General features: G+C 36.5%; 3 protein-coding genes and 1 long non-coding RNA gene across 4 annotated transcripts; 3 read left to right on the top strand and 1 right to left on the bottom strand.

The window, feature by feature from the left end:
* The first annotated feature begins 525 nt into the window (after positions 1-525).
* Positions 526-5,432, top strand: LOC139195368 (uncharacterized). Its single transcript, XM_070820808.1, has 4 exons — positions 526-707; positions 862-908; positions 1,574-2,410; positions 2,995-5,432. The coding sequence occupies exons 2-4, from the start codon at positions 903-905 to the stop codon at positions 4,942-4,944; spliced, it is 2,793 nt and encodes a 930-aa protein (XP_070676909.1). The 5' UTR covers positions 526-707; positions 862-902; the 3' UTR covers positions 4,945-5,432.
* A 4,695-nt stretch (positions 5,433-10,127) lies between these two features.
* Positions 10,128-11,154, top strand: LOC114824584 (uncharacterized). Its single transcript, XR_003772868.2, has 3 exons — positions 10,128-10,331; positions 10,445-10,595; positions 10,734-11,154. It is a non-coding gene; the product is annotated as an uncharacterized lncRNA (long non-coding RNA).
* A 3,502-nt stretch (positions 11,155-14,656) lies between these two features.
* On the top strand, positions 14,657-18,304 carry LOC114824436 (zinc finger protein GAI-ASSOCIATED FACTOR 1). The gene is made up of 3 exons (XM_029101438.2): positions 14,657-15,240; positions 16,259-16,655; positions 17,204-18,304. The coding sequence occupies exons 1-3, from the start codon at positions 15,009-15,011 to the stop codon at positions 18,141-18,143; spliced, it is 1,569 nt and encodes a 522-aa protein (XP_028957271.1). The 5' UTR covers positions 14,657-15,008; the 3' UTR covers positions 18,144-18,304.
* Positions 18,305-20,240: 1,936 nt separating this feature from the next.
* LOC103434093 (E3 ubiquitin-protein ligase JMJ24) lies at positions 20,241-26,975 on the bottom strand. The gene is given in 14 exon segments (XM_070820026.1): positions 20,241-20,522; positions 21,109-21,179; positions 21,339-21,458; positions 21,792-21,862; positions 22,506-22,578; positions 22,685-23,113; positions 23,711-23,742; positions 23,745-24,039; positions 24,210-24,897; positions 25,374-25,660; positions 25,741-25,840; positions 25,934-26,076; positions 26,441-26,669; positions 26,671-26,975. Coding segments are annotated over 14 exon segments (2,928 nt in total). The 5' UTR covers positions 26,961-26,975; the 3' UTR covers positions 20,241-20,422.
* Positions 26,976-27,702: the final 727 nt, after the last annotated feature.

Raw genomic sequence — 27,702 nt, 5'->3', positions numbered from 1 at the left:
TGTAAGAGGACACAAATTTAAATCTCCACTCTTCACTAATAACAAATAAAACATATCTAACGAGATTTGAATATTTATGAGGACACGAAAAAAGTCCTAATTTCCTTTATCTTATAAGGAAAGCTTCACAATTTGAATATTTCGGTCAGATCACAAATGAATAGCTTCGTAATTTCTCGTTTGCACTAGTTTGCTCAAATCTTATCCGGTTTTTTCCTTTTTCAGGTTAATACGACAAATATTAAACTCAGATCTCCGATTTTACGCAATGAAAATATCAACGCCACTGAATGAGACAGTCATTGGCGACAACTTAAAGTTTTCACGAGATTCATACTCATATCTCCTTTTAACCGACAATAAAAATATTGACGTCACGATGCTGAACATTCATTGGCGACAACTTAAAGTGAAGTGTTTTGATTTGTCAATTGTGTTTTTGGAGTCTTTATTTATTTATTTTTTCATTTTTTTTCTTGAAAAGTTTCTTATGTGATGCCATTTTTCTCTCGTATTAAACTCTTTGTTGACACGAGACAAACATATTCTCTCTTCCTTCTAGCCTATAAAGCCTTCCTTCCTCTGTATGCAAACACCAAACACCACTTTGATTTTTCTGGTTCTCACTTCTCTCCTCTGTCCTTTCCTTCAGAGCCCGTGAATTCATCCCTCTGAACCCATATGAAAGTTCATCTCTTTTGAACCAGGTACTCTCTCTCTCTCTCCTCTCTTTTTTCTCTCTCTTAAGGCTGTGTTTGGTTGTTATTTATTTGCTGTACTTCTTTTCGATGTGTTTGATATTATAGTAAAGGTTGAAAATAGATGTGAATCAAAAGTTAACTCGAAAACCCATTTGCGCAGGTCTTGTTTTTCACGTGGGTTCTTGACATTCAAGCTCTTCCATGGAGGTTAGCCACTACTGAATTTTCTCTCTCTAAATGCTCTTTTGCATACTGTTTTTAACGCTTGTGAGACAACTCTTTGCATTGTTGTTATTGTTTGCATTTTCTGGAGTTTTATATGAGCTAAATTTTATGGGTTAATACGAGAATCCGAATCGGGGTTTGGCTATGGAAGTTTAGTTTGAATGCTTTTACTTTTGGCAGTAAATTTGTAATATTTTGGTTGTAATTGCATAAGTTTCTGTGTTTTTGTCTCGGAGAGTGCTGTACACGTTTGATTTTAGTTATTTATTTGGCTTTTGTTTTCGTGACGCTGCGTTGTGTCGATTGTTCTGACATGCTTGATAGCATTTTTGTTGTGTCTTATATCGATATAGATCTAGGTTGGTTATCAGAATTTGGTTTTGTGATCTTGAAATTATCTGTTTTTATGTGTTTTTTTTTTCATTCGGGTCGATTTTTCCTTGTTCTAGTTATCTTTATCTGGGTTTCATTTTTCGTTATCATCTGCACTCCGGAGTTTATAATTGATATACCGTGTTGGATTGAGGAGTGATGATAATATATGACAAATGATATCCAATGCAGTATGCTGAAGGTTTCGTGGTGAAGGTTTAAAGCCTTTTTCCGTTCCTAAGTGTTTATTGTTATGTTTCTATAAACTTTGGCAGGTGGAATCAGATCAGCCAGATGATGTTGGTAATTGCATCGAAGAGACATCTGTTCAGCATTTATTTGATCCCGGTAGTCCTGATATAAGCAATATGTTCGGAGAGCAGCAGGTGGCTCCCCGAATTGGTGATGCATACCAAGTGGAAATCCCTTCCATGACTATGGACGCTGAGCAGTATAAGCTTTTGACTAATCCCGTTCATTCAAAAGTTGTTAGTGGTTCCCATTACTTTCTAGTTGGTTTGCCTGTACCAATTGTATATTCTGACGAAGGGAATAACATTGAAGATCACAGGCTGGAATCTCCAACTAACCCTGATAATGTGGTTAATGGAAAGAGTTCTAAGGAAGCTAGAAAGAGAAAAAAGGATCCTACTAGACTGAGGAAGAAAAGTTCAAAACTTAAAGTTGAACCCATGTTATTTGGGTTAGACGAGGGAGAAGGATCAAAAGCAGAAAATATTGAGCCGATTTTGGTGGAAGAGAATGCAAATCGATCACTTAGAAGCAAGTCCTGTTATCCAGTTCCTGGTTCATCAAGAAGCACATGGAGTGATGCTGAAGTGGATGGTTTTCTTCTGGGCTTATACATTTTCGGGAAGAGCTTTTACCAGGTGAAGAGATTCATGGAGCACAAAACCATGGGAGAAATACTGTCATTTTATTATGGGAAGTTTTATAGGTCTGATGCACACCGCATATGGTCAGAGTACCGGAAAAGTAGAAGAAAGAAATGTATCATTGGGGAGAAAATTTTCACAGGGTGGAGGCAACGGGAGCTGTTATCTCGTATAATTCCTCATGTCTCAGAAGAATCTCAAAAATCTTTATCAGAGGTACTTCATAATTCACTGTTTAAGTATATATGTAAGAAATATTTCTGTCCTTGAATATAAATTAATAGGATCAGTAATTAAAATAGTGCACACACTTGTTGTATCTCACTGAAATTATACCACCATTTATTTTTCCATCTTGCAATGAAGTCGAAAAGGAAACCTTGTTATGATGCTATAGATTCCAGAATAAGTATATTTTGTTTGACAGCGCACTTAATGCATGTCAATACCATTTTGTACTCCCATGGCTTCATCACTCCATTCTCCCTTCTTTTTTATCATTCATTCAGAATCGAGAGTTTGACGCACGCATTGCTGAATTTTATTGGTGGAAGTTTGTTTTCCTCAGTTAATAGTGACAATAATAAGTGTGATAATGTTGACGTCTGTTGTTACAAGTCAGATGCATAATATTTCATGATTCAGAATAGGTTGATTCTTGTATAACATATAGCTCAGATTTAGAAATGGATTACAAACGCTTCTCTGCATGCTGTTGAAGCTTGAATTACTTTTATCTATTTGAGAGGTAAATGTTATGATTCTCACTCCCCGTTTCTCATGTGATCTGTTGTTAGCAGGGTTACAAATTATTTGCAGAGGGGACAACGTCTCTAGAAGAATATGTCTCATTCTTAAAGTCCATTGTTGGCATTCGTGTCCTTGTGGAAGCTATAGGAATCGGGAAAGGGAAAGAAGATCTCACAGGCTTTGCCCTGGAACCTGGAAAGAACAACCAAGAGCTTCTAGCTTGTCCAAAATTACCCGCTGGCAAAGCATTTAGTTCTCTTACATTCAGTGAAATAATTAAATATTTGACCGGAGGGGTTCGGTTGAGCAAAGGGCGGTCTAACGATATCTTTTGGGAGGCTGTTTGGCCGCGTTTGCTAGAAAATGGATGGCATTCTGAGCAACCTACACATTCTCTGGTTTTTCTTACGCCTGGCATAAAGAAGTTCAAAAGAAGAAAATTGACAAGGGGACAGCAGTATTTTGATTCTGTTAGTGATGTTCTGAACAAAGTGGCATCTGAACCAGAACTTATTCAGCTTCAAGGTGAAGAAGAATTTGTTCCAGAGGCGACATCAGACCAAGATGATCTATCTAATCATCAACGCCATTGCTACCTCAAACCTAGGGTCGCTACTAGCAAACCAAACCGGATGCAGTTCACTGTTGTTGACACCAGTTTGGTCCATGGGGGAAAATCACAAGGCATAGTGGAACTGAGATACTCACCAGTTGAAATCCAAAGTAATCCGGAAAAAAACAATTGTTCAAGAGAAAATGAAGGGGACTCTCGTGAGAATAAATTAAATGAACATGAGAATGATACTGCTGAAATGCAGTTGAACAGTAAACCCAATATGGCCAAGCACCTGAAGCGTAAGAGGTTCACGATTGTCGACACCAGTCTAGTTCATAGAGGAAAATCATCAAAAGTTACAGAACTGAGATGCTCACCAACTGTATTTGAAAGTGTTTCTAAGTCAACTGGTCTTTTACGAGAAATTGAAGAAACTTCTTTTGCGGATTTATTGGGCAAGCATAAGCCTGATGCTGCTGATATTTCATTGGATGGTGAAGTGAATAACTTCAGTGACAACTGCCATAGGGATACATCGGATATTGGTGGTACAAACCAAATGGAAGTACCAAATAAGGAAGATTCTGAAGAAAAAATAGAGGGCCACCCGGATAAAAAAATTGGCATGTCCGATAACAAGAAGCTGAAGAGTACTACATTACATAAATTTAGTCGGAAAGAAAAATATAAACATTCAAATTCTGTATGTCCTCTCCCCAAACGGCGAAGATTAGCTGCTTGTGCTAAGGGAGAAACAGGTTGCCTCGTCAACACTTGCTCTCAAGGTTTGGAGTCAGAAGAAGTGGGCCCTCATGGCACCTTGAGTTCTCTAAATGTAGGCGAGCTTGTTGTTTCTCTAGCGGGTCCTCTTGAAAGGGAGCCATCAATTGCTTCTCTTGCTGAAGGTGGTCCAGTAAAGGAGACTACTTCTGAAACTCGTGGTGGGAATTGTTCAGGTGAGCGCATGTCGCATGAGAAGAATGAGAATCATCAAGACCAGGAATCATCCAGGCTCAACCTACGTGATTCGATGGACAGTGAAAACGTTGTTGTGGTCAACCTGGAAATAAATGTAGACAGTCCGTGTCTCCCATTAAGTGAAACACATGTTGTAGACACCTTGAGTGCCTCTAACATGATCTCTAGGAGGCAAAGCACAAGAAACCGACCGCTAACAGCTAAAGCATTGGAAGCTCTTGCAGACGGGTTATTAGGCTTTAAAAAGAGAAAAAAGCACTCAGAAGATGTCCCTGGGGTAAAGCGAGTCTCAAAATCCTCCAGTAAGGCCCGGAGGAGAGTCAAGGTAACATCAAGTCATGCTGATACTGTTAGTGAAGTTGGGGCTTCAGAAGAAAACAAGGTGAATGAAGCTTTGAATGTTAGCAAAGATACAGATAGCAAACCTCTTGATCAAACTGGAGAAAAGTGGCCAACTGGCTGCTAGGAGTGTTTAAAGACTCGTGTCATCTTGAAGTTGTGATATTTGGGAGAATTAATCCTGGTAAGGTGCTAATCTCTCTTTTGATTTGTAAAGTGGTTTCAAAACTGCACCAAGCTGTAACTGTGAAGTCTTCCAGATGGACAAGAAAATTGTCAAAAATTGTCGAAAGTTCAATGATAGGAGATTAAACTAGGGGAATTTGACAGCACTTTTGATGGCTACTCATGGTTTTTGTAACGGGGTAACTAGGAAAGTTCTCGCCTGAGCTATGGATGACTGTTTCAAGAGGTCACTTGCCGTTCAAGTTTCTTCCAAAACTGTTTAGTTGGTTGGGTTTGCATAGATAATATAGTCTGACATGATGAACAGAATTTTACTTTCTTGTTATCTTTTATGAACTTATCATCTTTGTAAGTTAAACGTGTATTCGGATAAAGATCCGAGGCTGGTTTCGATGACTTTTTTGATGGTATTTTCAGCAGGGTTTTAAAGCTTTGTAGGCTCTCTTTTTTGTTGATAGAAAGTTAGTTCTATATCCTATAAAGAATATCTCATAACCTCATTGTTATTTTGTGCCCTATGGTTTCTATTGCCCAGCACACCTGATGAAATGCTAAGGTCAATCATTCACGCACAAGACGGTGGATTCAGCCGTTAATGTGTCGTAGGCCTCGCGTGATCAATTGAAAGTAGGGGTATGCATTTGCTTTCAAAACCTATGACTTGTCATTGGTTAGTCTTTGGGCCTTAAATGTCTAGGGCTACAAATAGGCTTTTGTATGTTAGGGCTTCAAATATGAGATGGGCTTCCAAACATGGGCCTGCTTAGGTTGAAATGCACTTCTTAGTTGACCCATTTGACCATTACCGTAATTTCATTGACCATCCTAAATACATTAATTTACGACAGGAGAAATGTTTGAAACTATTACATTAATTTAAGTGAGTGGAAGTTTCAAATCCGAATGCATGAGTAGATTTCCAACAATCGATCCATTAGGATATTGGACCATATGCTGTTTGGCTAAACACAATTTTGTCATGTTAATCGGCAAAATTTATACCTTTTCCTACTCTTACCAAAGAACAGAAAAATATATTTGGTTTCTCCATACGTGGGTATAGTTACATAATACATTAACTAAAGTGAATATGCTCTTCCTATGCATCTGATCGAGTTCAAAGCTCTCTTCTCGCAATTTAGTTTAAAATAGAATATCGTTCGTAAAAAAAATATTTAGTTCGAACCAACTGCCCAATTCCAATTTGCAATTTTGCAGATTGGTTTGTTTAGTTGGACCGTGCCTTTTTGCCTGGGAACTTTACTGTTATCATGTTACATGTTTTTCTTCTTTTCTTAAAAGGTTGGGTTTTGAAAAGGAAAAATGATGCATCTTTCATCATTGGCCACACCTTTTGGCGCTAATGGACATCTTTGGCGCCAAGAAATCAAGAAAATATAATCAACTTAATTCACAGAGAGAATTTTTTAAATCAAAATCGATAATTTTGATTCAGTATTTTTCCGAGACGTTAAAATTAAGAAAAATTTGACGTTCTCTCTAAGTAAGAACTAAATATCGACATTTCGTCAAAAATTCAAGGAGGAGACGAAAAGAGAGAAAGACTCGGATCGAGTCGGTCGACTATGGTCGTAAGTAACTTGAGTACTTAGGGCCCATGCATGTTCCTTACTACTGTAAAATGATAACAACGCGTATTAATGTTAATATATATATTTGTTTTGTCAAATATGTCAATGTTAGTCATCCAAGTTTTCACATCACTATCCACCACCTAATATACTTGTATCTTGTTTCTTATATATCCTAGCTCACCAAGAAAATTTTGTATTTTTTTAGTTTATTCAATCATTTTCGTCTATAAATTTGAACTTAGAATATCTTCTAACAAAATAGATTTAATTGTAGGAATGGTTCCAAAATTTTACCCTAGTTTAATTTTAGCTCATGAACTCTTATATTAGTTTCTTTTGTCTTCGAACTTAACAATGTGTTATACCATTGATCTTTTTCACTAAGGCCGTTTATTTTTCTGTTAAATTTAGAGGTATAATAAGAATTTCATCCCACATCACTTATGAAATTAATTTCAGAAATGAGAAAGGAAAAAAAACCTAAAAAAAGCTAGATTATTTTTTTTGTGTAAGAAAATTGAATATATAGGATTTTTTTTTTCGTAGTTCAATATGTGATTGTTAGTTGTTTAAGTCTCAAAGACCATTGCTACAATTAAACCAACAAAACAAATACGAAATACCACCAGACTAAATCATCGTCGTAAAGTATCATGGGGCAAAGCAGTCTCTAGTTCTACGGTTCGACCTACCATTGTAGATGAAAACCTTTTGGCCCTTTGATTCATAATTTGATGATTTGATGATTTGATGATGACACCCCACTTTCTAATCCATCGCGTTATGAGACAACAAAATCTTGGGTTCTGTTTTGAAAGTAGCTTTCCAACTATTATCTCGATCCCAATAACAAAAAAGCCACAAAGTTAGATTAATTGTTTTATTTTATTTTTGCTTTTGAAAGGGTTATTCCAAGACCTCATGGATTTTCAATGGCCAATTTACATGAAACTATGTAAGCAATTTTTTTTTTTTGTCAAATATATAAGCAATTAAGATATGTAAAAGAGAAATAATTTGCCCAGACAATATTTTTTGCTTTATGCATACTTCTATATATTTTGACATTTAGATAGGCAAAAGAGAGTCGAATACAGAAACAAACAAAAATGTGGAAAAATCATTTTTCTGTAAAATAGCAAATGTGTATGGTTCAATCTCTACTTAAACCAGTTCATAATCTTCAACTTTTCCTACTTAGTGTTGGAATTTATTAGTTTATTTAGAAAATTAATTAGAGATTTGATTTTGATTTGTATTGGTATATTTTGGTATTTATGCATTAGGTTTCTTAAGTTTATGTCACTATAATTATAATTGTACTTTAGTTTGAGTAGTAAGTCAATCAAGATGTTCTCAATTTGTAGTCATCTCGCCATTCTTCATTATAAATAATATTCATAGTCTCGTAATAATTGTTCTTTTGTTATGCGTACTTCGATTTTCAACTAGCTAACTTCATTCACTAGCTAGATTAGAAGCTCCTAATTAAGAAAATCCCATCACGATGTCAAGAATGTGTTTTTTTTGTTGATGAAGCTTTTGAAAATAAAAGGATAATGTTAGAGAAATTATTTATTTAAATTATATTTTGTAAAACACATGAGGAATTGTTGATGATTGAATTCTTATTTAAATATTAATTAACGTGCTTAAATTATATTGTTGACAAAGCACGCAATTTATAGATATGATAATAATAATAATAATAATAATATAGCTTTTAATACATTGGGCCCTTTTATATTATTTATGGGATCGGGAAATTATTCAAATTAAAATGGCGGTGACAATTTCAAATGATTTTCTAAGTGAACAACTAATATGATTAATTAATCACTTTATCTAAGTGGTACGAACGTTAATCATTGTAAATCTAAGAGCTACAAATCTACTCAATTATTTTTACTTTTACTAGCTACAATAACCATGAATTAATCATGATTAACAATTCGATGGATCGATCGACCTTTTGCCGTAATGATTGCGGATCAGTATTGACATGGGCGTTGGAAAGTTTAACGGAGGTGAATGCATATATAGGTTTGTTTGACATTTAAAATGACTAAAAAAGTTTTGATGAAAATATTTTTGAAATTAATTTTTAATAAAAATATAAGTAAATTATGAAAAAGTATGTGAAGTACTTCCTGAAAGAAGCACATAATTAGTGCTTATTGCCAGAAGCACTCAAATGCTTTTAGAACTCAAAAATATTTTTTCTAAAAGAACTTTCAATCATTTTAATTTATCATATATCTAAAGGTGACCTCAATTCAACACTGCTTTGTAAGAGTTGAGGGGAATATCTATTGTATGCAGCTTTATTTTTACTTTGCAAGGAGTCTGTTTCCACGACTCGAATCCGTGATCTTTCAGTAAATAAGGAGCAACATTTCCGTTGTGCTCGCCCTCGTTTTAGTGTATATGTGTGTGTATGTGTGTGTATATATATATATGTAGAAGTCTAATTATTTATGTGATTGGTTTGCGTCACGAATAATAATTGGCGGTGTCCAATCACTTTTTGAATCCTCAGGAGCAAATAATTTACGGCAATGTTTAAATATATAAGAGTAGAGGTTGTTCAGCAATAAGACTACAAAATGCATGACATACGTATAGTATTTGCAATATATTAATTTAATTCTGGAACAATATTTTATACCTCAGCGATGTCTGTCTATCGTCGCTTCTGTCGTTGTTGTATTGCTATTTCTTATTGGTTAGATCTTTTCTTCGCGTTCATTTGGGTTTTTCTGTATCACCATACAACACTACCGGCATGTAGTTTTATCATTCATTCGTGTTGTAACATATTCATTAACTGCATTATATATTATGTTAATGAAATATCAACTATATTAACTATCTCATCCCCTTGTATATAACGCACGGATTAAAAATACCAGTTAAAAAATTCTGTCCAGTTGGAGGTGGGTTAGTGTGAGATCGTTTGGACATATCTAGTTTACATTGCACTTAAAGATTACAGCCATATAATTAATTAATCCTATTCAGTATATGTTTACAAACATGTAATTTGACTTCAGCGTTGATTGATTGACAAAAGCTCACTAAACATGTATTTTGGCCAAATAGCTGTAATCACACGCGTGTACTAGCTAATACAATATTTGGTTCGGTAGCTACGTCCAACCGATATCTAATTAATCAGATTATTAGATTTAAGGCAATAAGTATTGTTAATTTGGGCCATGCATATCCCCTAAGCAAGTAATCACTACAAGAAAACAACACATCTATCACGACAATTTTACCACGGACTTTATGAGCTTGTTGTAAAAATAAAATTTTACCACGGGCATAATAAGCACGTTATAAAAGTTAATTTTTCATTACAGACAAATCTTAGCCCGTTGTAAAATAACAGTGAATGACCACGCGCACAGTTGCATGTTGTAAATATACTAAGCCACCACGGACAATACTCATGGTCAATATTGTTAGTTCTATAACGCATTTTTGTTATCAACCACATACATAATGTGTGGTATAATCATACACATAATGAAAAATATTTAGAAAATGCGGGACACCAAATTTTTGGGAAATTTCAAACATCTTTGAGATTTGAAAATTTCACAAACTCTTTAAATCTCCAATCGCTCCTTTTTATTTCTAATCAAAATCCTATGGCACCAGGGATCCGATCCAAATTAAATTGAATCGCCAAATGGGAAAAAAAAAAGGGCTCACAAGAGAGAAAATGGTGGGTTCCTCTTTCTTTCTTTATCCTTTTTTTTTCTTTCATCCCTTACACTTTATTTCCTCTCATGCCTGGTTTTTCCTAAACCTCATGAGTTTTGGTAATGGTTACTGTAGGGGCAAGAACAGCAGCTCATCACTAAATGGGAAGGCTCTGTTGATTGGAGAAGCCGACCTGCAATCAGAGGTCGCCATGGCGGCATGCTTGCCTCCTCCTTTGTGCTGGGTATGTGTCTCCCTTGTGCTGCAATCAGAGATCACCATGGCGGTATGCATGCATCGATCCAACATATCATAAGTTATACCAAATAACAAATATAGGGTTATCTAAATTTTACATGAAATGTTAGCCACTTGAGTGCATCAATGGGTGGACTTTTTATGTCTTACAAACTGAAACTTGCAGATTAATTCTTACTTCAGTAGAGTTCGAAAAGGAATTAAACATTATAAAGTATGGAAGCAGTTTGGGTTGCAAAATACGTGAGTTCGGGGAAAGAGACATTATTGTGATGAGGAAAACGTGGAGCAGTTATGTATTTGGAGATAAAGGCAGAGAGAAAAGGGGGAGAAGAAGGGAGACGTGCGGTTTCCCTCCTTTTACATTTCATTTATTTTATTTTGTGTTTTACATATTTATTCATAATCATAATCTATTTGAATTGAAGTGAAGTGATTCTTACCACAATTTTCTGCAATTTTGGTTGACAAAGAACCTTCTGTTAATAAATAGTATAAATTTTCCTAATTATCATATTGATTTCTTTTTCAATTTTGGTTATTCTGTAATTTATTATATTGTAATAAATATGAAATTTTGTTGGTTATTTAGTATATAAATATTTAAATAGATATTTTTTTTATTTGTGGAAATTTTTTTATAACGGGCATTAACCGTGGTCAATAAATAATTCACAACGGTCGTAACACGTGATGTTAAATTCCAATCTATCACGGGCACAATCCGTGGTTACATTATGTTTGACAACGGGCATAGCCTGTGGTAGAAACTAAGATTTTTTATCACATCCAGATTACTAACGGCCATAGTGCCCGTGGTGGATTACAATTTATCACGAGCATTCACCGTGATAGATGAGCTTTTTTCTTCTAGTGAATATAGAGTTTACACAACTTTTGACCTACGTTTTTGTGGAATTCACTTCGTAATGTTTTTAACAATTCAAACTGTTTATCTTTTAAGTCTTCTCTCTAAAATCACGTCTACTAAAAATCACTCAAATCTGAAACCATATAATCTTTGCATTGAGGAGTTCAAGTTTCTTTGTAGAATCGCATTTGTATATTTTCTTTACTACAAATAAATGTCTTAATGGTTTTGAATTTGTCAAATTTTTTTTGAAAAAAATATTTATGAATAATATTCTATAAAATAAATGGCATAGATCGTTAAAATACATAATGGATCCGCCCCCATTAGATATATAGTATAATCCTCTTTTATTATTATTTTTTCTGGCTAGTTCTTGCGTAGGACATGGATATTCATATATAATTGGCTACGTACATATAACTGTTTAACTGCAACCCACGTCGACATGTAGATATTGGATTTGAACGTAGACAGAAACTCAAAGGTTGGAACGTACAACATATATACATGTATAAATCGAGAACAACTATTATGGTACGAGAGGTCTATCAGCATGAATAGCAATACCAAAGGGTGGTCTCATACCAATGAGTCTCTCCATTTTACGAGGATCAGAAAAAGAACGTCTATTGTATGCAGTTTTCTCATCGTACACTAGCACTGAACAGCACGTTAGTATACTCGTGCCATGAAAGTCCTCATCATCGCATGGACAAGCCAAGCCAAATACAGTCCTTTATCATGTGATGGGTTGGCTTTAGCAGATCGTACGCACATTAAAAAAGAGACTCACATGCATGCATGGCTGCAGTTTCATATTTCAAAGTTTAAGTATAACTTTATAAAAGGAAAACAAACAAAAAAATGCGGAGAAAATTCAAATAAAGATATAATTAACTAAATACGTACCCATGCAAAAGTCCCATCATCCGCAAGCATAGCTGAAAATTGACCAAAAAGCAAGCTTAGCTAAATAGCACTTGCAGAACGTACGGTTGAGATTTGGCGTTCATATCTGTTTTGTTACACTTTTCTCGCTCCTGGGTTACTCTATTGAGTAACCTTTAACCTTTTTAAAGAACTTTTATAAAACAAAAACTTTTAAAGATCAAAAGTAAGAGAATATACCTTTTAAATTTTGAATATTTGAAATCTTAAACTCGAGCCACGTATATATACATGATTCTTGAATTCGAAATGGACCTCTATCTCCATGCAATCCTATATATATATGAGAGAAGAGTATTATATTCAGGAGGTTTTGTGCTACGGGCAACTCTTATATCAAATGAGAACCAGCATCATATGAAATGAAAATACCGAAAGTCTTATCTTTTTATTTTTTGTGAGAGGTTCTCTACTGATGATGTGAAACGCCTCAACACAAGTTTTATCCGATGCATTTATTGAAATTTGTCTAGTATGAACCAGCCCATAACATTCACTGTGATTATAATCATTGAATCTTAAACTAACAAGATAAATGTGAAGGGGACTCATCACTCAAAAGCGAGACTCTCCATAAATTATATATCACTTCATATTTTTTACACAATATTTTATAATATAAACATAAAAATTAACGTTAAACTATTTTTGGTTTTACAAGAGTCTCATTTCTCAACTAAAAGTCCATTGAAAAGATTCAACAGTCAGACATTCCGCTTCCTGCTACGACCGGGTCAATTCTATTGCTTTCGCATCTACTAATCTACTTTGTTTACTACCAATCAGAAATGGTAGGTTGATGACACGTCATAATCCTATCACCTTTGAAGCAGGCCATGTTCAATGACCAAAATGACCATCAATTGCTTTGGAAATATGAAAAACACCCCTTCGTTGTGATCCACACCATGTGCCCGTAAATATAAGAATTTTGGTTCATGTCGGGTCCTTGTCAAGTAGAACACGGCCAGTGTGCCCACCCGTGATAGTTAGGGTAGTGTGGTCATTTCGCTCATTAGGGCGGCTAATTGTGTAGTGGCAATCCTGTGGTTTTGGCTCATTGAATGTGACTTTTTGGGAACAAAAAGATTCTTTTGTTAATAAATCTCCTCACAAACAGACAAAAGTCTTGGCGAGAAGCCCTTGTCTGCCACTGCCAGAATAGTATGGAAATAGACCAAATTGTTAAACTATTACGATAATTAGACATAAATGGGACCCCTCGATTTCCCAAAAATAACCAAATTGCCTATTTAGGGTTCTTTCCTTAAAAACGACGAGTTACTATTCTGTAATTTAATTTAGCGAATTAGCTAGATATAATGATATGTATTGCTCCTCGGTGTAAAGTATGTTCTATGCAAGAGGCTTCCAATTGATTAGATCGTTCAATCTTGAACTCAGGTCTCAAATTCGACTCTCTCAAAATATTGTTTCTTAAAAAAAATTAAAAAAAAACTTTCTAGTCTTGTAAATTTCATAGGGTTTGCCTTTGGAAAGTGTCGTTCAACCCTTAGTTTTGGGTTCCTAGTGGTGGTGGTGGGCTACGACAGTGTCTTCGATGGCTCTAGCCTGGCAACCTCTTTGCCACACATGTCGTTGCTGTTGTTTGTGTTAAAACTGTAACCCACGCCGGACGATGGAAACTTTGACGGCTCTTGGTGCTAACAAATCTTGTGTAGGCTTATGGGTTTGTGGTGGCGCTACGACGATGATAGTAGTTCGGGCTGAGAATCCCCTTAGCCACACTATTTGTCAACTCTGTACCCGCCTTTCTTACATGGACACATCATCGGCACTAATTTTATTATTTTCAGTTTAGTTTATGTTTTGTTTATATCGCATAAAGCGGGTTAAGCACTAGATGTCGTTTGTGTCACAACGTTGATTTATGTGGTCTCATTATTTGCGATAGCTTTTTGTGAGGGTTCCATTACTAGGTTTGTTGCGTATATCATTCTTGTGATAAATCTGTGTTGGATTTACTAGTTCTAGTGGTATGTGTGGGGCTTTATATAAGAGTTTAAAGTCATTTGTGTTTTGTGCAAATGACCTCTAAATTAAAAAATTGATCACTAAAGAAATATATCCATCTAACACGTCTTGTAATTAATGAAACGCTCTATTGATTCTGTCAAAATGCCACTTTTGTTTTATTTTCAACATATACTAAAGATATATCTTAAAATAATTAGCTTGAAATATTAAAATAGAAGGGTAATATCAATAAAACCTACAAAGTAAGGGGCATATCTATAATCTACATCAAAGATAACAGTGTCATGAACCAAAAATATAATATTATAAATTTACTACAATACAAGGCCAAAGAAGACCTGGTTCTTGTGTTCATATCATGCCAACAAAAACTCTCTCTTCACCACAATTGGAGGAGAATTTTCTGGGTTTTGTCTACCTATAGACTTACAACAGATCCCTTATTTTCTGTTCAATTTCTCATTAATTTAATCAATTTTTGAAGTAGTAGCTATAGAGAGAGAGAGTGAGAGAGCACCAAGAACAAGATAAGTGGGGAAAGAAACAAATAAGGAGAGTCTGGAAGTAAGACAAACGAGTGAGAAAAAAAATCTATCTTCCTTTTATCTTTATCTTCCTTCAATGTCAATTATCACAGGTAGTGCTGCTACTGGGAGTTTCTCTTCAGGAAATACAGGTGGAGAAGAAGTTCAACAGCAACAACAAGAGCTATTAAATCACCATGCAAACTTTCATGGCTCCAACTCCCTCCTTCCAACAACACCTAATATCAATAGCAATGGTATTTCCACTACTCAAGTACAAAAGCAACCTCCACCAGCTAAGAAGAAAAGAAACCTACCAGGAACTCCAGGTAGATCATTAGTTCAAAACTTCTTACTTTTCTGTTGACGTTCACCAATTTAGTCTGCTTGTCAGCCGCAGACCGGACCTGATGTGTAGTCTGGCTCGTCTAATAAACACAAATCAAGTTTTTTCTCTTTCGGTTGTAATTAATCTTTCTTTATAAAGTTCTTTCCCTCAAAAAGAGATGGTCATTATTTTGAAGTCATTTTATCTTTGAAATACATTTAAAAAAAAAAAATTGATGTTGGAGAGATTTGATTGAAATTTTGTGCACATATATATGCTTAATTGAGCTTGATAGATATTTAAAAACTTTCAATTCATGTTTTTCTTATCTTCTAATTATTACCTTGAATTAGTCTATGAGTAATTAACTTCTTTCTATGTGTCCTTTTGGTCAAAATATGCATGCTTGCATATATTTAATTGTTTCAAATTTTTAGTTCTTAGATAGCTAGCTAGCTAGCTTCAAACAGATTTGATTCAGTTCTTGAAGGAGAGCCGTGGATTATTTGTTTTCCAGACAAAAAAAATATTGCTGGGGTCAGAAAGCATGAACCATATGTATTATTGATATCTCTAAGTAGTTTAAAAGGGGTTCAATTATTGGCTTGATGTTTCACAATTATTGGAGTAAATTATATACTATTGGCTTGCCTTGACTATGGTCTCCTTCCTTTGTTTCCTTATTCTGTGTGCTCAACTATTTCAAGTAAAAGATCTTCATATATCCATTCCAATTGTTCATGAAACATCTTATTTCCCTTTCTCTCACACGAGATAAGAATCTGTCTTGTAATCGAGTGTTTACAGCTGGCCAAAAAACGACATATTCTCTCACCCTCTTGAGATAGTATTTTCAAATTGTAGTAGACAAGTGTTGTTGGATAGTAGTTTTACGTTTCCTCTAATGACTATCCACAATAAAATGCTCCAAATTTCTTAATGAATTTAAACTTCCAAATACTAATTTATTTAATATTGAAACATATGTACTAGTTGTTGAAAAATCCATGTAAATGCAGACCCAACTGCTGAAGTGATAGCCTTGTCACCAAAGACCCTGATGGCCACAAACCGGTTTGTATGTGAAATTTGTAAGAAGGGGTTCCAAAGGGACCAAAACCTCCAACTCCACAGAAGAGGTCACAACTTGCCATGGAAGCTTAAGCAAAGAACGAGCACTGAGATCATTAAGCGAGTCTATATCTGCCCCGAATCCTCCTGCGTCCACCACGATCCATCGCGGGCACTCGGGGATCTTACGGGCATCAAAAAGCACTTTTTCCGGAAGCACGGCGAGAAAACCTGGAAATGTGACAAGTGCTCCAAGAAATACGCGGTGCAATCGGACTGGAAAGCTCATCTAAAGACCTGTGGTACTAGAGAATACAAATGTGACTGTGGAACCATCTTCTCCAGGTAATTAAATTAATATTCTAGAAAATATGAGTTTATTATAAAAAATTTATACTACTGTCTATATAATTATACAATTTGAACAACTACGCTGACAAATGTTTTGTATAGATATGTTGTGCTGCTTGTCCATGCATGAACATTTAAAATTAATATACACACACACACACACACATATATATATATATATTTAATATTGACAACTTGACTGAAACTAATCTTTCCAAAATTTATTATCGAAAGTCCTAATCATTCTTATTTAACAAACATTTGTTATTAAACCTTCTATGCAATAGAATAAATGTATATGGTGCTTAATACATTAATCTTATTTAACTTTGTCTGTCTATACACGCCGGCCACTAATCAAGAGACTTATATATTTAGTTTTTTTTTTTTCCCCCTTAACCAGTAAGATTTTTTGGTTTATAATAATAATAATAATTACTGTGACGGCACTCAGTTTCCACTTTGTTTAATACTTTTGAATTCGAGTCTCATAAACTTTATACAGTTTAGCTTACGAGAACTATTGGATATCCATTGTGCAGAAGAGATAGCTTCATCACCCACAGAGCTTTTTGTGATGCCATAGCTGAAGAGAACAACAGAAACCAAGGAGTAGTACCAATGTCCAACAATATTATGGGAGCACCAAACCAAGGCCAACTTTCCAACAGTGAGCTCATCATCCCGGCATCACCGCCCATGAACAACAAAATCACCGACAACCCATCGTCAGCAAGATCAGATACTACTACATCTGATCAATTTCATCATAATTTTGATGCCAAAAATGCCCCTTTAACCCTAGAACCCCAACAACCCTTCCCAATGCCCACAAAACCCGTAAACATGTTACCGAGAACCCTAAGCAACAACACTTCATCATCAACATCACCATCGTCACTACTGTTCGGATTAAACCACGGCGGGCACGGTCAATCACTCATCCCCAACTCATCAGGCCATTTATCCGCCACGCAACTGCTACAAAAAGCGGCTCAAATGGGTGCAACTATGAGTGGTGGTCCCAACCCTAACCCTAGTGGTACAACCATAACAAGCATGGCACCCTCAACCTATGGTACAGCTACTGGTGGGTACAACATGAACCCCTTCATGCAGCAGAGAGATCCTAATAACATTCTGCAATTAGAGACCTCGCCGCAGTTTTTTGGCGCTAATTATGCGCAAATGGGGATGTTTAGCGGGATGTTATTCGATCATGCTCAGAACAATGGTTTGTTGAAGAACATGGAGCATGAAAATAATGGGACTTCAAATAAAATAGGGTTCAGGGGTGCTAGTAATGTGAGTAACGGTGATACGTTGACCGTTGACTTTTTAGGGCTTGGAGGATCGGGTAATAATAATAGACCAGAAAACTTTCATGATCTGCAGAAACAACAACATGGCCAGCAAGATCAGTTGGGGTTCGGAGGAATTGATGATCATGATGATCACCTAAGAATGCAAAGATTTGGATGATCATGATCAGTTGGTCATGGATGAATGATAAGCGTGGTTAATTAAGTGTAGTTTTTTAGTTTTACTATCTGCATTAGCTAGGTTTTCACATGTTATGATCTCCGGTGACAATTTTTAGTTTCAGCAAACAGAAATGAACTGTTTCGGTCGATCTTCTTTAAGATTTTTTTTTCTCCTATTAATTTTAGGACTTTATTTCAAGGTTCTTCGACGTTACTATAGATCTTTTGTTATTGAATTAGAAATAGGAATAGGGCAATTATTTGATAATATTTCCTTCTTCTTTCTTTTTCCCCAGTCTCGTTCTGTTTTTTCAAATGCCAAAGTAATTAACGTTTGTAAGGGAGCCAAAATTATTAGTTTCGGAATTCTTTGTATTTAACTTTTTATGTAGCATATGTGTGGAGTGTGGTACAAGAAATTTTCCATGAGAAGACGTTTTAGAAATGACTCATTGAGTACTTAGCTTAATGACGCTATGGAGTTAGGTTTTCAAATTTATTCCTTTAAAAATAAGTTATATGGAAGTGTGATATTTCATCTAGTTAAAGTTTTTTTATTTTTTATTTTTTTTAAACAAGCGATATTATCTATACTAAGGGAATGGGAGAGTGAGCTAAAGCTCACAATGGGCTAGTAATAATGTGGTTCAAATTCGCCTTGGCGAGAATCGAACCTAAGAGTAGACCGTAATAATAAGTGGCAGTTAAAGTTATACTATGTGTCAATCAAATAGATAAAGATTAAAGGAAAAAAAAAACATGACGATGGACAGTTTAACTTAATAACTTTACTTAAACTATGCAACATATATGCTTGTTCAAAAATCCATACCCCTTCAACAAAATAAGTACAACTGAGGAGTAAGTAATTAGGGTTAGCTCAGTGAAGATGTTGAGTTAGATATGAAGGGCGGACGAGTTATTCCATCGCCACAACTCGTTTGGACAATTGTCGGCATTGCCATACTACTTTCATGCATGCAAACATATATGCCTCAACCAGATATATGCATAATCACACTGTCCTCCGGCTGCCGGAAATAGGGTTTGCGAGAGGTAACAATAATCCGGGCAGAAAGGCCCCCTGCGGACCAATTTGCTTCACTACAATCCGGGTTTAGGCGGCAGCTTCCTGTCGGTTTAGGGAGAGCTTCTGTGGTTGTTCTTGGTGCTGATTTTCTTGGAGTCACAAGTTTCTTTCTCGGGTTGTCGCCGGAAAGTAGTAGGAGTCAAGCTGATTTTCTTGGGTTATCCCATAGGAGGCTACAGTAGGTGCATTGTCAGTTCTCTCTTATCCTACCACGTTTGATATAATTTTGTCAATATTGTGTGTCTGGATGGCATCGCCTTAATTTTGGTTTTAGATAAATTGATGAAATAATTTTATTTGAATGAATTTGGACGTGACAAAATTTATATACCCAGCAAGTTGGGTTGGAGATCAAACACTTTTGTATCGAGCAGCTGAGAAATTATTTTTTATTTTTTTATTTTATGAAAGATCACTTGATCCTCCTCCTGTGAATTTTAATGCAAATCTAGGACTGATGGATGGCCACGAAATGTCAGTGAACCCGTTGTCGCATTCGGCCCGCCCGCCACCACCGGAGAGTTCAATGTTAGCGTCATTGTGTCGCCAGTTGCTCTTGATTTCAAGTAAGCAAGTGTAAGAAGGTTATGGCTTCTGCAGTTTCTTGGCATTTCGATATGCAGCTAATTGTTGACTTTTGTTTTTGGTCGGAATTGAAGCAGTTGGAGGACCAAAAGAGGTAGGAGAAGCTGTGGTCAGGACCGTCACAGGATCCCGCAAACGCCCTGATATCAAGGGAACTTTGATCGAATCAAAATCGAGAGGATAGCGTGCGTAACGTTAAGTGCTACGAGCTTGAATTCAGAGTTGAGAGCCCTTTGTTTCACCAGCAAAACATCGCTGTATGTTGCTTTCGTTTTGGTCGGTTATTTACGCAATGCTCAGGCACCGGAATCAGCATGGCCGGAGGTGAAGTCAGACCAGCCATTCTCGTTCGGATCCAGCAGTACTCAGGTCGTCAATCACATAGTTACAGAAGAAAAGTTTGAACAAATGGCACGAGTGTTGGCATTTACCATCACTTTTTTCATTAACTAATGGCACAAGTGCTACATCGTTGTTCATAAAAAACCATCAGTGCAGAAGTTACAATATTGCATATAAGCAAATTTATACACCGAAAACTCATCAAGGCGTCTAGCCATCCCTCTAATGAGATTTTCTTCATCTAAACCATGGAGACGGATTCAAGCACAAGTTACCTGTCTTCGTTTCGTCATTTTCTCCAAATTTTCAGAAACTGCTGCGGTCAAATTTGGATCTTCAAATCCAAGTTCTGCACCAAGTCTGCAGCAGAAGCATAAAGTAAAATCCTTTCATATTTTGTCTCGAAAAAAGGCCATGTTTACGAAAGGAATTGACAAACCAAGCTTGGAAGGTCGGTTGATAATGCAGTCAATAAATTGAGGGAGTAAGGAAAGGGAGGGAAGTGTCCAGGTAAACATCAGCCTAGCCCATTGTCAACGCTCGGCTCCCCTACTTTATATGTTCGTATATGGAAAGGAAGAGAAATCCAATTCCTTTTTCTAGTTCAAATTGGAATCTACAGATGTTATATTATCTCCTGCCCTACACTGCCCTCAATCCATACACTTGAGGCAGCCCGATGACAGCGGAACACAATGCAAGCAGCCATCTTTTTATAGGTTTTGTGTTTCCTAATAGATAAGAACGAGTGATCGAACAGCAACAAAAGCAATAACTGTGGGTGGTGCTATTCACACACCCTTTCTATCTCCCACACACCCCCTCTATTTTTGTCCTTTGATCTTCTTCAATTCCTTCAATTCGACAGCCGGAAATTATGATGAGTGCGTGGAAGGTAAAAAGAGGTGTGTGGATAGCACCACCCTATAATGTTTGATTTGCTTACTTTGGATCGAGTACCAACTTCTGAATCTCTTTAATGGCTGAACTCGCCGTATAAAGTGATATCTTTCCTACCTGCATTAGAACCCAATCACGGAAATTGAGAAAACCAACAAAAGAAACAAGTCTGGATACACTGGACAAGATTGGGCACAACACTTCCAGAACTGATAAAAAACAAAAAAGGTAAAAGAAGGCACGGAATACTTCTAAGGAAAATTTCCCTTGTCCAACCTCCATCACTTGTAGCTTTGCTTCATGGTCATTTAGAAGACACCGAATTTCATCAGCTAGTCTTACAGCCTCACCGAGGCTTTCAGGAGATAAGAAATCAAGACCAAGCTGAACAGTTGACTGAAAAAAAAAAAACATAAAGATTATGACTTATTAGATTATATGCTAGAAATAAATGCACTAAAGATTTAGGATGTCTAATGTCTAGAGAAGGGAATAATAATCTTAAAAGTGCAAACGGAATCTCAAGCAACAGAGCCGGATTATTTTGCTATGTGACATCCTCGAAAGACCAAGAAATAAAATTAATACAGACGCAAGCAGAATTGTACGCTTTACATAAATTACTTGTCAAGTCAATCTATACCCTTCATATTTTCATTAAATAACCCGGAATTGGTACTTCAAAAATATTAATTTAGTTACAAAGAAAACCAACTGAAGATTCCTGACTTGAAAAGGGCATCCAGCGGGGATAAAAACAGCTTGCCCCAAATGTTGTTCAAAGGACCATGGCTCAATTGCTGATAAAACAGGAAGAAAAACAAAGAATAAAGTTCAGAATTTTTGAAACCTGAATGCTGAAAATCTCAAAGAATACCAAATATCCAAGATCACAGTCACATGCAGTACAAAAAGTAAAATGATGTACATTATCACTAAAGTATAGACCAGTAACCAGTTAGAAATGCAGGTCGCGGTGTGTAAACTGTAAAGTAATTTGCAGAACACGGGATTTACAAATGAAGTTCAAGCCAGAGTCAATTTGACTACAACTGTAAAAGCAAATTCAAAGAACACAGGTGTCCATTTACAAAACATGTGAATTCTTCAATTTGAACAGAAGTCATGATAAGTAGCCAGGATATCCAGTAAAAAACAGCAGCTGAGTAGACAGCTGCAGCTTGCCTGATATTTTCAGGATTTCTGCTAATTAAACCAAAAATGGTACACCAGAAATTGGTACAGTGGATGGCTACTAGCATAACTTCTTTTTTTTTTTTTTTTTTTTGAAAGGAAACGAAAACTACTAGCATAACAATCAACAGAACATTTCCTCTAAATCATCTTGGTGGAAATGTAAAATAAAAAACGAGGGGAGGGAGGGTGGGTGGGTGTTATCTCTACACAAAATAAATAAAAGGGAAATAGTTAAGTCATCCTTACCAAATTCTTCCTTCAATTTTCTTTTATGATCCCCATTCAGGAACAATGTCCCATCATAAAAAGGCGACGTTACCTGATATACAAAACGTACGATCTGTTACTAGCATGGTATGCAAGCCAACTCTGTTGAATCAATTTGGGGAAAGGTAAAGGTACAAAGACTTCACAGATAAACTTACAAAAATATTTGTTTCATTGAGCTTCCCAATTTCTTGCCAATGTATTCTCAAATACTCAGTCAGCTTTTGAACATCCTGTCGACGGAAAACATCCCAAAGAACTCCCAGATGAGTTTTTTCTGAGACATCTACCCCGTCTCTCTCTGACTGTTCACAGTTGGCGGTGTCCTCTTCAATCATAGGAGTAGTTTCATGCCCATGATCTGCCGTACTCTCATCTTCATCTGAGGCCAACCTTGCCCCATACTCATTCTCCACATTCTGACCAAGAAGTGAGAGATCAGGCCTCGTATCCTCTCCCATAACCATTTGTAGATCCCCAGATGATTCTTTAACCTCAGATTCCTCAAAGGATTTTTGTGTCTTCTCAATCTTTGTCTTCTGCAAACCTTTTAGCTTTACCTCACATGCATGCACCAGCAGGTATACCTAAGCTTAGCAGCTTAATGGGTGAAAATATGTTTATTTGAAACAGATAAAAATTTAGTTCATGAAACATGCAAATCAAATGTTCATCCATATCAAAACATTCCAACTCCAAAGATTGGAAAAAACAAAAAAAAAAAAACAAAGTCATAAGTTTAATATCTAAAATATAATGTTGCACCAAAACTTATGCACAAAATTGCCTACTATTAGCTAAAAGTTCTGACATGGATACATCATTGCACCAAAAATGTTTTTCACTGAATGATCATTGAAAATTTATCCCTGTCTTATGTGCGCGCGTGTAAATGACAATGTACACACACATGTAGAGAACGTTTCACTTGCACAGCATAAAAGCATTACTCTCCCCTTGACAGAGTTGATCACATTTACTTCACTCTGTGGTCAACTCCATCAACAGCTCATGGTGGTACTGTCAGCCCTTTATTTAAATATATATTGTCTTACATCAAACAAATGAATAACAAAATTAATAGCCATGTTTGCAGAGCAAAAACAATAACTAAATTAGAATAAGCGATTCTCAACTATCAACATCAATGGTGATAAGTCAACAAGAACGGAGAAACAACTAACCATGTCACGCATGTTGAAATGGAGATTGATACAGAGTTGTGTCTACCAAGCTCCTCACAGGTCCCATAAGAAATAAAAATCTTAGGTCCAACCTCGTTTTGCAAAGAATAGTGTGGCAGTTTTGCAGCAACATTTAAAAGACCAAACTTGGAGTGAATATACTCAAGTAAAGGCAGTTTGCTGATAAATTCAGGTCTCTGATATAATAAGAACTCTTCAGATGCACTAGGGGAAGGCCAGTCTATGAGTTTCAACATTTCTGGCATACCATTTTCATTAATTCTTCCCTTGGAGTAACCTTTCATGAATTGACTAAGTTCAATATCAACCTGCCATCATGTCAAAGCACAGAGGTTTAGTTTAGGTTTATAACACTATATATTACAAATCAACTAATGGATTATTTCATTACAACAAGAGTTGGTTATAAACAGCTGATACATAATATAAGAAAGAAAGGCCATAGAGGTAAATACAAGAAATAGCTGTTAGATCGAACCTCAGACCAGTCAAAGCAATTTATGGCCTTCACCCTTCTGTTCTCATCCTTTAATTTCTCATCTGCTGTCTCCCAAATCCCTCTCCATATAATCATTGGATCCCAGTTTGAAATTGAAGAGCTATCAAACACCTTCTTAATAACGATGGGCTCACCCCTAAGCCAATGCCCTTTAAAATTGTCAATCCCATCAGATTTGATATCTTCAGATGAAGTGCAGTACAAGAAATTATCGCTATCCTCTCTATGAGCATACTGGCTAAGTCTTGGATCATTGAGCCCAGTTTTCCCTAGACTGACAGCATCATTAACTCTACAGCCACTAACCATTTCCTCTGCATTTTTTACTAGTTTTGCAACCCAGTTCATCTTAAAGATACGGCTTAAGTTCAACGATGAATGGCCACAGCCACCATACTCCTTTGGAGGGCAAGGGATACTTCCATCACCGTTGGCTTTCCAGTTGGAAAATATGTCTGCTAAATTTAGTCTGACTTTGGACAATTTTGGCTGCTCCAACTTGGTTTCTTCTTCTCGACTATCCTCGCCAATCTGATTCTCTACCACCTCTCCTTTAACACCAGGCATGGATGCTTCTCAAAGATCTTGACAGCAGTTAAGGCATAGATCATATGTGCAGCGGGAACAGTGCCAATGATAATCAATGATGGGAATCCTACAGAAATGGCTGCATAAAACCAATCAAAAGGAAATGTTCTTCAGAACAGGAAGAAATATTTGTGACAGTACAGCTGCCATAAATAGACCTAGAATTGCAGACACGGCCACAAAAATTAATTAAAACAAAAACTAATTATCTACAGAAACATCACGTTTTCTTCAGTTTGAGGAGAAACTGGTGTTTGGGTTAGTTTATTATCCCCTTACAACAAATATGACAACAACGTCAAGCTCTTTCAGTTTCAGGGGAATCTGGATTTTGGATCGGTTTATTTTTTGAAAAACATGACAGAAACATAGTTCCTTCAAATTCAGGAGAATATGGAGTTTGGCTCAGTTTATTTATGACAAACATGGCTGAACTCTGTAGGACCACATGTGAGTGGGCCCTACCACAATTTAAAATGTTTACTTGTTTATTATACATACTTTGTTGTTAAGAACTTAATTCTACAATATAAAGGGGTACAGGAATTGAATTACCAGCACATTTGCTCATCTGCATTCAATTTTGTCCGGGCAAGATCTATATCTGTTCCTGCAAAATACATATGCAAACAAAATGGTCAAACAATGTACAAAAGACATCCAAAGATACTGAACTCAAAATGCCATGAACACATTAGAGCATCTTACCACGAAGCTTTTTTTTCCAGTTCAACTTCAAAGCACTGTACTTGATGGATTTGTTTAACTAAAGGAAGCACTGAAGACAGCAGACAGTGGAGATATTTTAACTTATCTAGCACTGGGATCTCTCTTATCCTTACCTGCAAAACAGAAACATCAGAAATACTCATTCACCTAAGCTGATCATGTAGCTAGTTGAAGACTCCTTTATATGAATTACCTTTACCAAATTATCTCTACGTAGGCACACTTTGCAATTACAAGTGCCACGACATGCAGGACAGGACCTCTGAATGTCTTCTAATGGGATGTCCGAGTACCTAAAAAATTAAAGCATGAATACACAATATGGACATGAAACTGAATCACTTAAGCATATGTGTATTGTGTCTTTTCAAGACACTCAACCTCACCATGTCAAAATACAGCTGTCACAGTATCCTCTTCTATCACATTTGAGGCACCAAATGACTGTGTCTCTGTCATTCCTCCGACACTGATGGCAAGTTTGGCCACCAGTTTCTTCAGAGGATTCAGAGCTTCCATCAGAGTCTTCCTACAAGAAAAAGGTTTGCCTCAGTATTATAAAACGTAAAAGCAGCGATTATCCAATTTCAAATCAAAACATACAGCTGCACTAATGATAAGCAGACTAGCAAATGGGACATTTCAGTCTTTACTCTTGAATGTATATGTTGATGAACTATAATCTAACTATCTACTCGACACTGAAATGTACTTATAAAAATGTACCCACAAGTAGAACTGACTACTCAAGCACACTTGTTTTACAAAACATTATTACCCTGTATGGCTCTCTTTGTCATGCATCAGTATGGAAACCATACTAGCAACAAAAGATAGCAAGATCAACTTATAAAACTAACAGATGCAGCTAAGACATTGTAAAACGAACATACCGAAACTGTCATAGCATTAACATCAAAACTCCTCTGTGGTCTGTTCCTGGATGAGTCCAAAGCAGAAGCAAGCGGTGACTTGTTACTATTTGACCTCCAATTTTCTTCATACTCCTCCAAATCTATATCTTCCATCAATTTTGAAGGATTACGCACGGATGAACCCTTCACAGGTGGTCTCTCAAGTGAATAACGAAAATGATTTTTTGATACCTTCTCCATGTACTCTCTCCTGTGACTTCACGCTTGCAAGTGGTACATCAAGATCATCACTCTTGCTCTCCAAGAAAATATCACTTTCACCTAACGACCTCCTCTTGGCTTTTTTCAAATTTGCCCGCATTGCAGAATTAGCTGCCCTTTTCTTTGCCTGGATGTAATGTTTTTCACATACCGTTTTATCTGGCATAGACATGGCAGTGCACCTCCACTGTTTCCCATCTGACCTCTTGCATCACAAATCATCCGGAATTCTGACATTGTCCTCGCCATTCCCAAGCTCCAAACGTGATTGATCCATTACATTGAACTCTTCACGGTTCTTTTACACCACTTATGGTGTTATGCTCGCAAGACCTACCAACAAAAAATCCCCTTAATCAATGTAATTCCATCAAAGAGTGTCTCAAAGAATTAGACATAGGCTAGCTTGCAACAATGTTGGTCAACTCACATAGATATTAGCAACGCACGAGTGGAGTCACGGTGCCTATGACAAAATTAAAGTTTCACCTATATAAATTCTAAAGCAACAAACTACTCTACTAAGCTCCTAAAAGCATAACAGGTTGCGTGAATTCTAATACAGTCTTGTCCAATCTAGTACATCGGTTCGGAGTTATAAAGCCTGGCAATAAAATTGTCACCATTGATGCCAGGGCATAGAAATTAAGTGAAACAACAGTATCTCACTTCCCCTCACTAAGTTAATGACCCAGATCAATGTTTTCAAAAACGAGCCTTGAGGCGCACCTAGGCAGCCTTCGAGGCAGGGCGGTGAGGAAAACGTCTCTGCCCAGCGGGAGCGGGCTTAAAGTCGCCTAGGCTTGGTCGAGGCGCACCTAGGCGCCTGAGGTGTCAGCTGGGACGGTTTTTTTTTTTTGTTCATTGAGCATAGATTGAGGCAAGAGACACAGGTTTCGGACAACCAATTCGGGTTCATGCCAGGGCGCTCAACCATGGAGGCAATCTATCTCTTACGAAGATTGATGGAAAGATATAGAGATGGGAAAAAGGATTTACACATGGTCTTTATAGATTTG

Source organism: Malus domestica, chromosome 04, assembly GCF_042453785.1.
Source record: "Malus domestica chromosome 04, GDT2T_hap1".
NCBI lineage: Eukaryota > Viridiplantae > Streptophyta > Magnoliopsida > Rosales > Rosaceae > Malus > Malus domestica.
This window is presented reverse-complemented; position numbering and strand designations above follow the sequence as displayed.